At 25.5% G+C, this 18,534-nt stretch overlaps 2 protein-coding genes across 3 annotated transcripts in view; one reads left to right on the plus strand and one right to left on the minus strand.

Annotated features, from left to right (window-relative positions):
- Nucleotides 1-1,604: 1,604 nt before the first annotated feature.
- Nucleotides 1,605-12,843, minus strand: LOC129610800 (nuclear pore membrane glycoprotein 210). The gene is made up of 22 exons (XM_055523523.1): nucleotides 12,686-12,843; nucleotides 11,477-12,560; nucleotides 10,908-11,424; nucleotides 9,452-10,850; nucleotides 9,298-9,394; nucleotides 9,056-9,188; nucleotides 8,682-8,888; nucleotides 8,506-8,616; nucleotides 8,317-8,445; nucleotides 7,908-8,221; nucleotides 7,573-7,839; nucleotides 7,372-7,497; nucleotides 7,171-7,276; nucleotides 6,977-7,092; nucleotides 6,816-6,914; nucleotides 6,512-6,751; nucleotides 6,218-6,364; nucleotides 5,797-5,949; nucleotides 3,423-3,564; nucleotides 3,098-3,148; nucleotides 2,483-2,611; nucleotides 1,605-2,326 (listed from the first exon to the last, which is right to left on the minus strand). The coding sequence occupies exons 1-22, from the start codon at nucleotides 12,841-12,843 to the stop codon at nucleotides 2,208-2,210; spliced, it is 5,844 nt and encodes a 1,947-aa protein (XP_055379498.1). The 3' UTR covers nucleotides 1,605-2,207.
- A 1,055-nt stretch (nucleotides 12,844-13,898) lies between these two features.
- LOC129610950 (tyrosine-protein kinase Src42A) overlaps nucleotides 13,899-18,534 on the plus strand; it is a 91,487-nt gene continuing 86,851 nt past the window's right edge. Inside the window, exons 1-2 of one of the 2 annotated variants that reach the window (XM_055523793.1) lie at nucleotides 13,899-14,882; nucleotides 15,226-15,320. In XM_055523793.1, coding sequence (XP_055379768.1) covers nucleotides 14,616-14,882; nucleotides 15,226-15,320 — 362 coding nt within the window. In that variant the 5' untranslated portion in view covers nucleotides 13,899-14,615. The remainder of the gene's footprint in view (nucleotides 14,883-15,225; nucleotides 15,321-18,534) is intronic. The other variant, XM_055523794.1, reaches the window with a different exon arrangement.

The following is an 18,534-nucleotide window of genomic DNA, read 5'->3' on the forward strand; positions in this document are numbered from 1 at the left end:
TTAATTTTAAACCAATTTACATTTTATAACTTATATAACATGTATATGAATTTATGTTATTGAAATTTATTTTATTCTATATGTACATAACTACACTGATTTAAATTTTATATTACATTGGGGTACAACAATTAATTATCGATGTAGAAATAGATTACTGATATGCTACCTTTAAGTACTAAGATATCTTTATTTCCTGATCAATTTGAAAATAATTTTTTCCTCAAAAACACTAGTTAATCTCAGTGATTCATTTTTAAATCCTAATCTTTCATTAATAAATTGAATTCTTCATTATATATCTATTATTCCAAATATGGCTGTTAAAAATAGTTATCTATAAGAAAGGCCTGCACATACCTAAATTAAGAATTGTTAAAAAAAATGTTTAAAATTTACATATATTTATTATTATGATTAATTTCTAAATTCTAATATTTTCGAACATTTTAATAAACGAAAAATTTACTTTAACAGAAATTTGTGCTGCTCTTTAAATTTTAATAAAACTTATGTGTTCTGACTAAAATTTACTACTCCAAAATTACTTTTAGAAATGTATCAAAAGATTTGAGAACTGAATTCAAAGCTACAAAAAACGCAAAAATAAATAAATTCTTGAAAAAATAATAAACAAATCAGTGAGAATTATAAATCAACAACATAAATTAACTAAAATTTTATTATAAACCATTCCTAAATTAATCACGACATGAATTGAGTCGTGTAAAAATACCAAAACAAATTGAATACTAAAATTAATTCTAATTCATTAAATTATTTTAAATACTAACTATTAAAAACAAAAAAGCAATTTAAGAATTCGTTTATAATAATTTAAAAAATTTCTTGATTTTTATTTTGCAAAAAAGAATAAAGCCTACATATACGAGTAGTAATGTAAGCGAGTAGTAATGTAGAGCTTACATATACGAGTAATTAAATTGAGTGCATATTATAGTGTAACCAAATATTAAACAATAAGTGTAAGATTGTGAAACTAAAAAATTATTTTATTTCAAAATTTATATTAATATTTTTAAAAAATTTTTGCAAAAATAAAACATTTTATAAACCAAATTACCAAAACGTACACGTTATTTTCAGATTTGATAAAACAATGTCAAAATTTTTATTATTAGTTAAATTAAGTAATCCCTTGAATATTTTTTAGTAGAGAAAAAAATAAGAATTGAACATTTTTTTGTTAGATATACAAATAGGAAAAGAAAAAACTAAACCGAACATCCTTAAAACTAAAGATTAAATACAATATCCAATCATTTTTAATAAACTATCGAAAATTAACTTAGCTTACTAATTAAATTTTGCATTTACTGGTTGTAACTATAGTTGTTCAAACAAATATAAAATAATATTTCCTTAATCACCTGTATACGTTATTTTGGTATCTTATTAATCCTTATTTTATTAACTTATACTAGTGTTAAGTATTCTTAATTATTATTATTACAATAAACGTTAATTTAGTATCTTGTATAAATATACCTATTAATATTTTTTTATTATAAAACACTTTAAATTTTAATTTGACTAATATCCTTTACTCAAAAGAAAAGCTGCAAACATGAAATTATTATTTTTTTTTTTGGAAATGATAATGTCCTATATTGTAATTTTATTTTAAAAGCTATTTCATCAATTTTATAATTTATTTTAATCAATTTTAATATCAAAAATGAAATTTTAATTAGTAATTTTTGTAAAATTATTGAGTGTTAAATGAGAATAGCAGAGGTTATATTTATTACAATTCTATTTTTTTTTATATTGAACATTTCTTAACATCAATTAAATCAAAATATAAATACTTAAACACAAAATAATATTTAATAGTAAATAGTAAATTGTCTAAACAGTCAAATAAGTATTGTCAGTCAGTTAAGTAAGGCAGTTCCGTATTTCGTTATGTGGTTTGAATTTATTTATTTTATTAATTTTTTTATTATATTAAGTAATATTGAGTCACGCATCATAAAGTTATAACTATTTAATATAATATTTAGTATGTTATAAACCGATGTTTTAAACTAAATTGTGGCACATCTTAAATTAATATAATTTTTAAAAAAAATATAATTTTCGTTAATATTATTAAAAAAATAAATTTTATATTTTATTTAATAGGAACGATTTGATGCAAGAAAATAGCTAATTTTTTGGCTCTTATTTTTAATTTCCTCATCCTATAAAATACGTGGATACAATCTTCTTTGTGGAGAAACTATTGATGTATCACCATAAACTGGTGATTCATTACCAGATGATAAACTTAAATTAGCACCTTCATTCCGGTATGGTGAATCTGTGAATGGATTTAAAAAATTAGATTAGTCAAGAAGACTATCAATCAACTGATTCAAAAATTTATATTTTAAAAAGTTATTGTCATTGACAAACAAACTACTGACCTCATTTTTCTACCAATATTATAATATGAGACAGTATTAAATTAACTTACCAAAATGAGAATAATAAGGACGCCTTTGACCGCTCATATTTGCTCCACTCTTATCAAACTGACTTTGATCTAACGCTGCACCACTAATATTCGTAACATTTGTATTATTTTTTGATGACGTTGAGAATACTGTAAAACAATAAACAATTTTATAATAAACGAAAATAATAATCAAACTAGCAAAAGTTTCAAATTTTAAACTTAATTGTAATTTAAAAAAAAAAGGAATCTGTCGCTGAAATCGATGCCGGAGGTTTTATATACGGAAACAAAAAATATCAGTTATTTGCAAACAAAATAATCTAGATTAGTAAAATTACATAATATCTAAAACCAGTTTACATATCCAAAACAAGAAATTGGTAGCCGACAGGATTTTTAATTAATAATTGTTAATTATTAATCATTTGGAAGCTTTGTTCGGACGTCAGTCTTTAGATTGTAAAATGGCAAACCGTATAGATTCAATTGGACCCAGTCGGTAAACCAAATGAAGATAATGAAACAAAACCAAGCAGCAAAAAAATCACCCATCTCAATTATGTGGTTGCATATGATTGATCCATTATTAAAGAGTTAAACTCTTTAAAATATTTCTTTTTTTCAAATACTTACCATCAGGGTTGATATCTGCTCTACTACGACCAGGAAATCCAAACATTGCAACTTAAAAAGACAATAAAAAAGTATTTTAGTTCATAGTACTAAAAAAAATTATTTTTATAGTCTACATAAATATCTAGTATTTAAAATCAATTAGTTATTTTGAATAATGTAATAAAACAGAGAAAAGCACTACCTTACAGCAGCAAGGATATACAAATAAATAAACGTCGAATAAATTATGGAATTTTTGAAATTAAAATATTGTTTTAATTTCAATTTAATTCAAAATTATGAAAATTAAATAAAAAAATTTCGAAAAAAATATGGTACTTACTCCAAACTATTGTTGCCACAAGAACAATTATTGATATAATAAAGCCAAGATTTGAAATAAAGTTCATCAAAAACACTGGCGTTGTTTTAAATGGTTGATTAGAACATGTTTGAATTAATGTACTGGGCTTAAGAATTGGTATCTGTAAATATTAAAAAAAATGTTACTAGTATACATATTAAGTACATACATATTAAGTATTCAATTTTTTTTAAATTTTATTACCGCAATTCTTAAAGTATATAAGTTGACTTCTTTGAATTCTAGATAAATGGAAACCAAATTTTAAATTCGAGAACAGCAAGCATGACATATAAACACTTTTACGTGCATACCCTAACAAAAATTTTTCACAAATGCTAAATATATTCTTTTATTAGAGCTTGTTTCCATTCATTTCATTGAATTCTTATTGAAAAACGTAAATAGATTTGGTGGGCCATCTAACATAATCATTTACTAAAAAACATAATTATTTGCATATGGTCACTGGCATACTAAATTTCTATAATACTGCTGAATTTTTTCTTATTGCTCTCTTTATTCTTATTTCAATGAACACATTTTAAAGAGAAAAGGGTTTGTATAACACAAAGCTAATATTCCATTATGCTAATGGAAATGGAAAACAATATTCTTTATAGCTTATCATTATGAAACTGAATTTATAATTTCCTTCGTTATCAGTTATTTCTATCGAATAATGTTGATATTGTCAACATTATTCAGATATTGTTTTTGCCATATTGCTTTATCAAAACTAAAAGAGCTTTTTTCCTTAGTCTTAGTATTTAATATATATGTATAAAGAGTAAGCTAACATATCTAGTTATCGTATTTTGGAAAAAACATTTATCAACAGTTTTTATATAAAATTTTCTACTCGATACCCCGATAAAAAGACAAAATCATTTTATAAACTGCCATAAAATGTCGTGCTAAAAATTAAAATTTCTATACCGCGGCAAGGAATTGGATTCAAGCCCTAATATAAAAAATACCTATGATTCTTTTTCGTTCCAAATTTACTGTTTTATAGTATATTCATTAATAATACGAAAATAAAACAATATTGAAATTCTTTCGGTAATAAGGAGGAATATCTCTTAAGCATAACTGAACAATGGTTTGGCTAATCATATGATTTAGCTAATTGAATATAAAATCAGAATAATATTAAAATTTAATTATCAAAACTAAATAACCTTCAGTTACTCTTTATTTGTAAATGTAAAACAATCAATTTTAGGAATTTATGCCTTACACCAACCACAAAATGTATTTTCTATTTAATATAGAGAAAAAATTAATATTGCAGATCAAAAAGCAAATATACACAAGTGAATTCAATCAATTTTCATTAATTTGTTAATTTTTTTTTTTCATTAAATTCAATTTATACATTAATTATATTAACACATACAAAATGTTAAAACAATTTCATTTATTAAACTAACGTATGTATACATTAAGTACACAGATATATGTTAAATAAAAAAAAATGATAAAGGAAAAATTATAGGAACTAATATGAAATTAATTTGATTATCATTAAGTTAAAAGGCCACCCCTTTATTAATCCAAATAATTTTATATTAAAACATTAATTTACACGTATCCTTTATTGATGTTCTCCTTGTTATCATCATTATAGCAAATTATTTTCAATATACAAACAAGTCATGTACATAATAAAGAAGGATTTCCTTTGGTTTCCTTAAAAGTTTTTCGATTATATCAAAGTAAAACAAATAAATTTTTTTGTTTCTTTATTATTTCTTTTCTCGTTGTGTCAATTTAAGACATTAAGCCTCATGACAGGCTGTGAATTTTATAAAAGTAATTTTATTTATTTTTGTTTTTATTTATATTAAAAAAATGCAAGTAAAAGGGAATTAATGTACTTTTGTATGTACATAATATATTTGTATATAAAAATGTGTAAATATGTACACATAGTATGTAGATTAACAAGATTTTTTTACAAAGGTGAATATAATATTAAGGTTCATATAAAACAAAAATTAATTGCGGTCGGTAATCAATGAAAGATAAACTGCTATAATTCTTAGCCTATAAACATTGGAATAGGTAAACTAGAGTTTTTGTACTCAAGGAATAATTTCTTTTAATAACTACATATGTACGTACATACAAATATGAAGAATATTTTATTTCCAATAGTAATATTGTAAGTGAAACAAACTAGAATCAGAGAAAACTATAATATTGAGCCTTCGAAATTTTATAACATTTTTTTAATTTATTCTCTGTTGTTTCTCATTACCGGACTTTTAGTCATACAAAAGAACTAGTAATACATACGAAAGAATTGTCTAAAAAATTATATGAAAACTGAAAAATTATGGCTTACCTCCAAATTTTGTAAAGTTAATGGTGATACTATATTAACAAAAACATTTTCATCTGCAGGAAATTCACTTAATAATTTTAACTTAAAGTGAATTGAACCATGTGCTTTAGCTTGTGGTGAAATTTCCAAAATTTCTTCATCGGATGATTTAATCTATTCAATAAAGAAAAAATGAATTGTTATTATATAAAATAATTTTAAGTTTTCTAATGCTATAAAAGGCATTTTCTACCAAATTTAAAAGTTTATGAATTATATCATGTTTACTTTGAATTAAATTTAAAAATTGTATTTTTACAACATTGAATTGCAAAAATTAATGCTTTAACAACATCTTAATATCTCGTAACATAAACAGAAGTTTTTCTTAAATAATCTTAAGTAACTAAAAAAATTTAACATTATTAATTTCTAAGCTTACCTCTATTTTTTGTAAAACTTTATCCAGTCCAGTTACTATAAGACCTTGATTGTGTATTTGATCAACAGTAATTACTTCTGGAGTTACTTTGATTCCCGGAACTATTTTTAGCGTAACGATATCATTAACACCATTTGATAATTGTGCCTAATTCAATAATGCACATTTTATATTTTCATTTAAATTAATGAGTGGTCGAGTGGAATAAAAATTAGTAATATTAACAAATTTATGATTACTTTATAAAACGCCTACTTGACATAGTTTATATTTAAAAATTTTACAAACTCTTACCTTCAATTCAATATTAATATCATTATTTTTTACAAAATTAACAACATCTGCTATTCCAGAAAGTAATTCAATTTCACACAAGTACATTCCTTGATTTATATCAAATTTCGGAGAAACCTTATAAAATTCTATAACTTGAGTTCCTAATTGTTGTTTCGATGATAAATGACAAGTGAAAAATTTTACTTCCGTAAATAATTGATCTGAATTACTTGAACATTTCGAAATATTTTTTGCAAACTGAAAATAAATAATAAGATATTTAATGTACAATTTAACAAAATTTTAAAAATTTCATTTTTACCATATTGGAATATTTGTCTGATTGCAAATGATTTTTGATGACTAAATATGCTTGATATGATGTGCCGCTAAATATATCGTATGTTTTTTGAAATTCAATCTTAAAAATAAAAATGAATTAATTTCAATTTAAAATTAACAATAATCAAAAACAGAACTTACCATATCAGATTCACGAATTTCTAAATCATATTTGATAAAATTTCCAGTAGATCCCATATTTGTTATTACAACTTTTTCATTGAATTTATTACGAACAGCAATCACTTTAGCAATTCCTTTACAAATTTAAAAATTATTATTATTCGATAAAAATTTTTAATTAGTTTTATAAGTAAGAAAAACATTGAACAAACCTGTAACAGAATCAATTTTTACTAAACGATCAGCTGAAGATGTCCAAAAAGTTTCCAAAGTTAAAGGTGATTCAAAACAAATTATATCGCCAGAAGAGAAAATTGTCTAAAAGTAGTATATTAAAAATATAATTATTTTAATCAAAAATTGAACCTCTTCTGTGTCTATTTATTAATTTCTATTTTGTTTATTTATTCTACCTTTGTTGGGTAAATATATTTTGATTCGGAAACAGATAATTTTATATAATCTTCCGCATATTTTACTCCAGTGTTATCTTTCAGTGATATAGAAAGCATGTTATTTGTCTCACGCAGAAGATTTATCTATGTTTATTAATAAAAGTAAATATTATTTCAGAGAAGTTTTAAAAAAAATTAAGCAGATAAAGCAAATCTTACTGCAAATGTTTGATTATTTCCAATTTGTATGTCGACCATATCTTTATGAGATAGTTCGTACTTAAAATTACTTATATCCTCAATATTGTGAGCAAATTCATTACCCAGGTTGTCATGAAGTGACACTTTCAATACAAGATTCATACCACGTGGTATTTTTTCTTCTGTTTGTTTCAATTTAAAAGATGGATTTTTTAGTGTAGCTAAGATATATTGAATGTTTTTCACCTCAATATCGATGGGTAATGTTTGTTCATATGTTTTCGCCTAAAAATAGGAGTAAATATAAATCATCAACATACAGCTTTTAAAAAATAAAACAAAATTGTACTTACAATAATCAAATCTCTTCCCAAAAGTTCACCTGATTTGACAATACCGTCAGGTGACACTTTAACAATTTTAATATTATTGATGCTATCTATATTTCCGAGTTTGTTGGTTGCAGAATTTTTCATAACTGAGCTTCTTGTTTTACCATTATTCCCATTACCACTACCAGCTCCATTGAATGTAGTGTCCAAAGAACTTTCAGATTTATATGTAACATCATCCAAATTCGCTTTCAATTGAATTGTTGAACGTGGCGCCATCAAAATTGAATCGATTCGAATTGGTTTTGGAGATTCCAATTCCAAAATTTTGAAAACTTAAAAAGAATTTTGATAAATTCATTGCATTTGATCCATAAAAATGGAATTTAAAATACTAAAAATATTTATATAAAAAAAAAGAATCTAATACCAAATATCTCCACAGATGCTGTCAATTTCTTGCCGCCGGACAAAATGACATTTGCTTGAATTTTAGCTTTTCCAGGATTTAAGGCACGTACTCGTACAGTAATTAAATCACGATCGCTATACTCAACTCCTATGGAATTATAAATAACATAAAATGTTGCTTTTTAATTGTGTTAAGTCAATTAATTACCTGTCTCAGCAAAAGCACCATATATATCAACAACATCTGGTTGGTTAGTAGACCAAATGATTCTCATATTTTCCAAAGTTCCTAAAATCATAGGGGACAATTCTGGTACACCTTTGAGAAAATTATAAAAAAGAAATCATTAAAATACATTTCTTATATGTATTTAAAATAAATACCCCATATAAAAGCAGGCATAACTGCTCCACTCTTAATTTTTAGAAGAGGTGTACGAATTTGTATCTTATCCAGAGGTACAACAAAAATTTCAATAGTATCCTCCGAATACACAACTTGTTTACCAGTTTTTGGGTTGATACCAACACATTTGCCTGTTATTTTAGTATCACCAAGTTTTGTACCAGAAACTATTGTGGAATCCATTGCTAAAAAAGTTAAAATATATTTTCAGTTGCAATAAGTTCTGGATGTGTATAAGACAAGGTTGGATGTTATTTAAAAAATTTTACAAAATAAACCAAAACTATTTATTGCACATGTTACGTATGTGCATATATGATTTATACATAACTTAAAGACTTTTTTTACTTACAAACTACATGTTGGTTATGAATTGTGTATACAACATTAACATCTGGATTCGGGCCACCATGATAATATATTTGTATACTTGATCCTATAACTATAGTAGAATTTCTTGGATATAATTTTAATGGAGGAAAAACCTAAAATTATTTTGCAAAGTTTTATTCATTTGATACAATAGTTCAAAACTTTAATAAAATAACTTCAATGCTAGTACATATTTATAAAAAAAAAATTAAAACTATTTACCTGAATACTTGCAGCTTCACTTGAAATTAATTGATCGCCATAGCCCGAACTGAATATTACTTTTGTTTCTCCTAGCTCATTCCCAGTCACAAGATAACTGAAATATTTGTAATATAATTAAGAACATTAGCAATAGTTTCTTATTTAAGAATACCTTATTTCACCAGGCTTCAAATCATTTTGATTATCATTTAACCTAACACTAAATATCGTTGGATTAAAAATATGCTCATGCAACTCATACTCATGTAAATTATTATGATCAATTGCAAGCACATTATCATTAGAATCATACAATTTAATTATAGCTTCTACAGTTTTAGTTTTTTGAACACGGTCTTGGACATCAACTAACACACGACCAACAGAAACAACAGACACAGATAATCGAGCCGCTTCCGACATTAAGCAGCGGTCTATTAACTCAATCGTAACATGTCCAATTTTCAAAGGTTTTATTAACAAATCTCCACTTTTACTATCAAATTCCATAGTCACAATTCCGTCATCACTTGGTTCAAATTCATAGAACCCACTACCTTGTGAAATATGAATACGTTCAACTTTATTTTTAGTTAAGAGCACTGATATGCTGTTAAATGGCAGAAGGGTTCGGTCTACTGCCATGAAATTTATTTCATTTTCAATTAATGGTTTAACAAGAGACCCACTTTTAATATGTGGAATTCCAAATTCTGGGTTTTCGGGAGATATTTTGTTTTTATTCAAAACATTGTTATCATACTTAGTAACGATCGATCTAATTTTGAAGTTATTTAATATCTCAGGAACTGGAGTCTTAAGAAAATCTTTCGATGGAAATCGTATTCCTTCAAATAATTCTTCTTCCGTTTCTTGTTTGTAGTTAATTTCTTTAGAATAAACTTTATTTCCTTGAGAGAATTCCCAAGAAATCACTAAAGAACTAATATTCATCAGTTTCCTGTTTTTAACATCCAAAACCTCTATTTCAATTTCAAGATTATCTTCGTTTTGATTTTTGACGTGCATTATTGAGTTTTTCATTTCCAACGGGCAGTTTTGTCTAATTTTTTCAGTGGGGTATAAGTTAATAAATCTGGGTTTCACACAATGTATTTCAGTCACCATTGTAGATACATAAGGGACAGCATTTTTATTTGACGGTAAATTATAAATTTTAAAATCTAGCTGTGTATCTCCTACTTCTTTACATAAAACTTGTAACCCATGCAATGGTTTTGAAGTGTCCATGTTAATTTGTGTAATTTCTGCAATACGGCTTGAATAGTGAATAATTTTAGTTAATTCTGCGTCTACATTAAAGATACGTTGTGGTCCATTATAATATAAAATGTTGCGAGATGATCCTATAGGTAACACTATTTCATTATTTACTGGATTTATTATTGATAAAGGATCAAAAACAAACAACTGAACTTCATCGAATAAAATTTTATCCATAATTCGATAAACTAATTTTAAGTTTGTTTGACCTAATTGTGTGCTCTTCAGGTACAACAAATGACAAGCGTTGTATTCTAGTTCATCGCTGATATGTTCTTGTATGGAACCTAAAAAAAATAATTATAAGAATTTTTTTCTCTACTACTATTAAATTTGCAATTTACCTCCTAGAGGATCCAGCTGGAATATAGGATTTGAAAATTCTAATTCAAAGTGTAAATTTTCGCAATTTGTAAAAGGTGTATAGCTTCCATTCACATACGCATATAATGCAATATGAGTTTTGACATAGTCTCTTAGAGAAGTTTCAAAATTATATTTGACGATCTCTAATTTTACTGGAGGTAATAAGAAAATTTCTGCTGAACGTACAATTTTTGTATTTCGGGACATAGCAACTTTTACATTTGTATGCTTAACCAGCTTGGTTTTCAATTTCTCATCATAATTATCTTGCGCAGAGAAACGGGCTTCTGTATCAAATTTTATTTCAGCTAAACCATTCTGATTAATGTTAACCAAGTTCGGGGAATGAGAAGACCAAATATAGCTTCCATCTCCACCTTTAGCCAAAAACTGAATTTTTTGGGTTTTTGGTGCATTAGGATCATAAGGAAGAATAACGAGTTTCGGTGACAACACCAATTCCTTATAAACTTGCAATTCAGCTTTTGCTGAAAGCTAAAAATTATATTAATTTTAAAATATATATTTCATATGAAAATATTTTTACTTGTTTATACGAGCCATGAACCAAACAGCTGCCCTCCTTTAGGGTTTGCCCAAAAATTCGACTTCCGTTTTTACTGGTTTTAAAAGGATAAAATAAAGATTCGTCAAATTCGGAATCAATAAAGTATTTCGGGCCCAACAGAATTTTTTGATCTTCGTTTGTATACAAGTCTATGGCTATTTCATGCTTTTCTCCTTCTACAGTAACCCAATTGTAATAAGGTAATAAGTTAACTGTAATTTTACGAGGTGTTGTAACAGTTAACGTTGCCCTAGGGACTGGTGATTTGTTTTGACTATTTTTATTTTGCACATCTCCTACAACATTTCTGTCCCGAAGTACAACTACGGTTTTACCCAAAGCTCTTCCCGTGGCAAATTTTTGGTCCATGTAAGCTATTTGAGAATCTAATATTTCTAAATAATATTGATCATTTAAAGATATTTCATGCAATTTTCCTTGCTTTAATTGTAAGATCCTAAACTCAATAGTGTCTCCAACTAAAATATTTACGTCGGTTGGATCTAGAATTATATTCGCCAAAACCATAATATCCACTTCAATCACGGGGACCACATCATACTCTGGATATGGAAGACGAACAGAAACTTTCGCGACTCCTGTGTTAATAGCTTCTAATAATACCATGTACCCTTGTATTCCCAAAGATTCAAATTTCGACAAAGAACTGGGTGTTTCATGATATTTACTTTCGCTAAATGTTAGGAATCTCAGAACTTGAGGCCAATTCCCATCTGGTTGGATAATTTGCCATTGAAACTCTACTCCTTCCAAAGTAGTGAATGCATTTCCTTGGGAATCTTGGGCCCATAACTCAAAGGTTTCTGGTGCTTCTTCTAAATATAATTCTCGAGTTGTCGTTAATACACCAAGCTCACCAATAATATCTAAAATTACATCGCAACGTAAAACTTCAGAATTAGATAAGTCCTCCGCCAATACAATAGCTGTATTCCTTCTTTTCTCTTTAGTCAAAACGGTAACTATTACTTTTGATGAACAATCGCTGTCATTATTTTCATATTGAGGTGAAATTTGAATTAAATCTTGACGAGATGATATCCTAAAAGTAAATTAATATGTTTCAGATGTATAAATAAAACTTTATCCATCTTCAACCGGTATTTGACCATAACAGACAGGTTATGTGGTCCCTAATGTTAATACCTAATGCATTACTTTACCTACCATTTAAAACAACCTTTTTCAATAACTTCCAATGTAAAATTGATAGAAATTTTTTCAAATATTGGTAATAACACACGTGGATAATTTAATTTAGATGATTGTGAAGATCTTAGCACACAAATCATTAACAAAATTATTAAAAATATTTTTTCCTTCATGATTAAAAGCGCGCTTTAACAAAACAATATACATATGAAATTTAAATATAAATTAAGAAGTGAATAAAATTTGACAATATACTTTGAGTCATTTAAGTGTTACCGTTGTGACCGAATTGGGACAAACTAAACCCATTTGGACGATACAAGGTTGAGGCCGAATGTATCACGGATGAAAATATCCAATTAAATTGTAAATAATTGAAGTTATCAGACTTATAAAATTGGCTCTATGATATTCAATATCCTAAAATTGTTTTGACTTAATTTTTTTTATTTTTGTACGAGTTTTAATTTACTTTTCTCAATTTCCTCTTTATTTTTACTTAAAAATTAGAAAACAAAGCTTTCAAAAAAACTTGAATTTTCACAATTTTTTCATGTGACTTTGTCACAATTATGTTCACATTAGCAAGATGCGACAACAAATTTGTTCTCACATTGTATTTTTGACAATATGAAATGATGTATTCAACAACTTTTAGAAGAAAAAATCATGATCAAATCAATCAATTTTAAAAGTTCTAAAAACAATTCTCTGAAAAGTTTATAGTATAAAGTACAACAGAAAATGATTTGCCTTATGGTATTAGAGTTTAAAAAAATTAAAATAAAATTTCCAAATGGATACCAAATTTCTTTTTTGAAATTTGCAAAAAGAATTCTATTAAAAAATTAAAGAACTAGAAAAGCGATTTTATTAATACACGTTTTAGTAATATTTTGATATGTTGAACGAGTATGACCACTTGATAGTTGTTGGACAATGTTAATTTATAGACAATTTTTGTTTTAAAAAATAAACTTTAAGGACAAAAAAAATTATATGGCATATTAACATATCTAATTTTCGAAGTGCGAAATATGCATAGTTTTGTACTCCAAAATTTTATCTGCTTACATGTCATGATGAAAAGTTTGTGTAAACTTTGTGTAAAACGTTGTTGAATGAATCAAAAAAATATTGTACTAGAGCGCTACATTCTTCAACATGCACATCCCTTTTATGGAATGTCAAACTAGTACAATTCTATATTAGACTGTCAAATTAGTAGAAAAATTTTTGAATACATAAAAATAGAAAAAATTTTCTTAAATATTTATTTATGTTTAATATAATTTTTAATGAGTTAATCTTGGGCTAATTAACTGCCATTTTTAGCAGTATTAAGTAGTTTAGTAAATTTTATGTGTTGTGAAAAAGTTTTTGCTTGAAACATCATTCATAAAATTTGTCGAAAACTAATTGACTGGGATGTAGTAAGTGGTGGTGGTGGCGAAGTGAAAATTTTTGTGTAAAAAACAAATCTGAAACAAAAAATAAAGAAAATGCAATAATCAATATAAAATAAGTAAAAATATTTATTCGGGATTTTCAACATCATTTTTTTTTTCTTAATTTTAGTATCTACAATGAATTTGTAATTTAATGTTTTCTATATTAGAAGTAATTAAAACAGTTTTCTAATTTTTAATTTTGCGTGCGTGTTTGTAAGTGTATTTCAGTGTTCGAAATAATAAACGCCCAATTTAATAAAATAGGAACATATTTTTATTAAGTCAAATACTCAAAAATAATAAACAATTCGGTTATTAAAAATTTTTTTATAAAAAAATAAAATCTTAAATTTTGTTAAAAATAAAATCATTGTTGATTTATTATTATTTGTATTGGAGAAAGTCTGCTGCCAGTTCAGAGTCAACACATTAATTATATTCCAAAATAATATACAATAAATTATTACACATTTTTTAAATAAACTCATTCAAAAATGGGAAATTGTTTACGTACACAGAAACAGGAGCCTGATAAGGACAAATTAGAACATAGACCTCCTTTACATGAAGAGATGCCTGTGCTAATGCCTCAGCAAACTCCACCACAAGAACAAATAAGACCAGTACCACAAATACCAGAAAATGAACCTTCAAATGCAAATGCAAAAATATTTGTAGCGCTATACGATTATGATGCAAGGACTGATGAAGATTTAAGTTTCCGTAAAGGTGAACATTTAGAAATTTTAAATGATACTCAGGTGAGTGAACCAATGTTAATTCAAAGCAATATATTGGTAAAATTTTATTTTATTCAATTTTAATTTGTTATTGATGATCAATATGTAGGTACGTAACAATCATGATTATGGTTTTTTTAAATAATTTGTTACTTATCAATCTAACTAGTTAATTAGAAGTAAAACTTCATTGCCTCTTATTTTTTTCATTCTATAAGACAAGGCAAGTCCTGAGTCACACCTATAAGAATACTTTTAATTTTAAAATTGTGGAAATGATAAGGCTAAAATACTACCCAAATATTATTCCTTTTAATTTGGTGCATATTAATTATTTATATTAATCAATGTTTGTAAATTTTAGGGTGATTGGTGGCTGGCACGAAGTAAGAAATCAAGACAAGAGGGTTATATACCATCAAATTATGTTGCTAAATTAAAATCAATCGAAGCTGAACCGTAAGTACAAATATTTTATAAATTTTTCAATAAATTCCAAATATTGATAGCAATGTTGCTTACTTAAAACGAATAATTAAGGCAATAACCAGATCACAAATTAAATTTAATACCAAAAATCCATTATGATGGTTTGTTACGATGAATGATGATCGTAATTTATTATTTGTAAATTATTGGTTAAAGTATGTTCATTTTTAAATTGCTATAAACAAATTAGACTTTTTCTTTTAAATTTAATTACTTTCAATTAATCTAATATAAATTTATTCGTGCAGAAAATCTTTCTGTTTAATTGCTTACATACTTTATTATTTGATAGTTGTATGCAACATGTTTTTATTACTAGACAATATCTGAATATACTAAATTTTACTTTTAACTTGAATATATAACTATGCGTTTTATTGAACTTAGCATCTAAATTTAATGTAGGTCCCTTATTTAGAAAATTGTTGAAACGATCATAGATTTTACTATAAAATAATGATAGATACTATGCAATTAAAATTCTTATTCCTTATGTTAAAGCGTATAAGTTGTACATGATTTTTGTACTATTGTTTTGTGGAGTATTTGTTTGAACTTTCTTGAACATTGATAGATAATTTAAATAAGGTGATTTTGTGGGTACATTTTCTGTTGAATTATAATAATAACTTTTCTATTGTCTCAGTCAAATTAGTTATTCGCGAATTATTGAAGTTTTTCGGCATTTTTGGAGTTATTATTAAAGTCACTCAAAGTAATAAGTTTTACTTGCTAAAGCTAAGAATGGCTTTGGAAGAGATCGCCTAATATGTTTCTTCATTAGGAAAAGAAGTGGAGTGGATTAATGAATATTTCTATTAATGTATTCACACAATTTTTAATAATAATAGAAATTTTTAAATATAATTTAATATAAGAATATAAATTACTGTCAAGAAAACAGCTAATTCACTTGAACTTTTGTAATTATCTCAAGCCTTATTTTATATTCAATTTTTTATTGTTTAATATATATATATACTCCTATCAAAGGTAATGCAACTCATAAGATATTATGCAACTTCCATAGTAATTGCAAGAACTTTTAAGAAAAATTTATTAGGCATCTAATAATATTCTTATTTAAAAGCCAAATTATAGGGGAAAAAAGTAGAATTCCAAAAAAATCTTAATCGACCCTGCATTTTATTTTTTGTGTATACGCATATCATTAGTTGGAAATTTTCATCTAAATGAATTTATTTAAGGTCTTTTTAATTTGTTTAAGACTGTGAATGAATTTTTTCTCTGAAATTCTAAAAAACATTTAGGGAAGATTAAAGAATTTTGCACCCCTTTAAATTTTTTTATTAGGAAATATTTTCCAGTGGGAGAAAAATTTAATAAATTCAAGTACATACATACATACATTTTTTTTCATTTTGTCCTAGTGATTCCGATATTAGTCATAGTACATTCCAGGAACAAATCATTTTTTGACTAGACGAAATCGTTTTGTGTGATGCTTTATTTTTGTTGATTTTTTTCTTGTTCTCTTTTTTTTTATAAATATTTCTAAACTATAAAAAAAATGTATTTTTAGAAACAGATTTCATTAATATTATTTAATGTTGTCCAAATATTTTGCAAAAATTTTAGTACTTAAATTTTAATATTCATGCAAAATTATGTTTTGTAGGTATTATAATTTTTCTATTCCATTTATACCATTTAAGAATGGATAAAAAGCAGAACTTAATATTTTTTCTGTATCAAATGTCGTTGAGATTTAAGAAAGCTGCAGAAAACTTCAATTCAAGGTAGATCTAACAAAAAATTTTTATATTTTTATTGAATAGTAACGAAATTTTTTACGATTGCCCTGATTGAAGTAGTGAGAAAAATATTATTTTGGTAATATTACCTTTGGTTAGAAATTCTAATTTTAGTAATATAGCTTGAGATTGGCAATAGCTTATGCTAAAATTGTTGAATAAATCGGTTTTTCGTTAAAAGATCTTTAACAAGAAATGTGGTTAATAAAGAATTAGCTTTTAAATTCTCCAAAAACGCAGTTATTTCTCCATCGAATAGGGCTAAAGCAGATTTAACAAATATTTTAAAAATGGACGGTGATTCTATCAGTCCCCGTTTTTTTTTTTTTTAATTTAAATCAAAATTTTACTTTAACAATAACTTTAATTTTGTATTCTCTTATTTACATTTTTACATTATACAAACCTTATTATGATTATTTACCGTTAAATAGTAGCAAAACAGATAATTTGCAACTATTTGATATTTAAAAAAAAATCTACTGGGAATATTTTTTATATGCTTAGGGATTTTTTATAGCACTTTTTTTTTAGTACTCATAAAATTGTAAGGCAAGATAAATAAATAAACAATTATACAATCTAGTATAGCCTAGCCAATGATTCATGAATATGAAAGTACTTTTAAGTACGAAAGTCACATGTTGTAGAGAAAATTATTTTATTATTAGAAATTTTGTGTACATATTGTAGTGTGATACAAATGTATGTACGTATGTAATATTTCCTTCTGATATTTTATACCCAATAAATTATGCAATATTAGATTTTAATGTTTCGTGCCAGTTTCAAGATGTTTATAATAAAAAGTTTAAAAATTTTAAATTATTGTTAGTTTTTTTTTTTGTTTCTTGGAAAAATTTCGATAGACCAATTTTTTTTTTCTTATCATGTTCATTTTCTATTGCAAGGCTTTTCTTTTTTTATGTTATTTTTTAAAATATAGATTTTTACAATATGCTTGTTATGATAGCCAAAAAATTGAAAGAACAACTTTACAAATGTTTTATTCTATTTTGCACATTTATTTCTTGTTCTTCTAAGTTTTTATTGCTACAAAAAAATATTCATATTGAGTATATTTTTTTTGTATCGATTTAAAATTGAAATTCAATTTTATTAGGAGTTTAGAAAAACTTTTGTTAGAAAAAACAATATTAAATACATACATACATATACGGGAATTTATGATGAAAAAAAAATCGCTTCCAAATTAATTTATAGGTTTGTTTTTCGATTCAATTTTGTATTGACATTAAAGTTGAAAGAAAGGGTTATGACACAGATTAAATAATATGGAACGATGAAAGATCAATATTTATATTTTGTAGATTAAAACTTTATACATTATACACTTATAAGTGAACAAAATATGAAAATGAACAAAAATGGATTACCATGAAAAGTGA

The sequence above is a fragment of the Condylostylus longicornis genome, unplaced genomic scaffold, assembly GCF_029603195.1.
Source record: "Condylostylus longicornis isolate FDR11 unplaced genomic scaffold, ASM2960319v2 ptg000048l, whole genome shotgun sequence".
In the NCBI taxonomy this organism is placed as follows: domain Eukaryota; kingdom Metazoa; phylum Arthropoda; class Insecta; order Diptera; family Dolichopodidae; genus Condylostylus; species Condylostylus longicornis.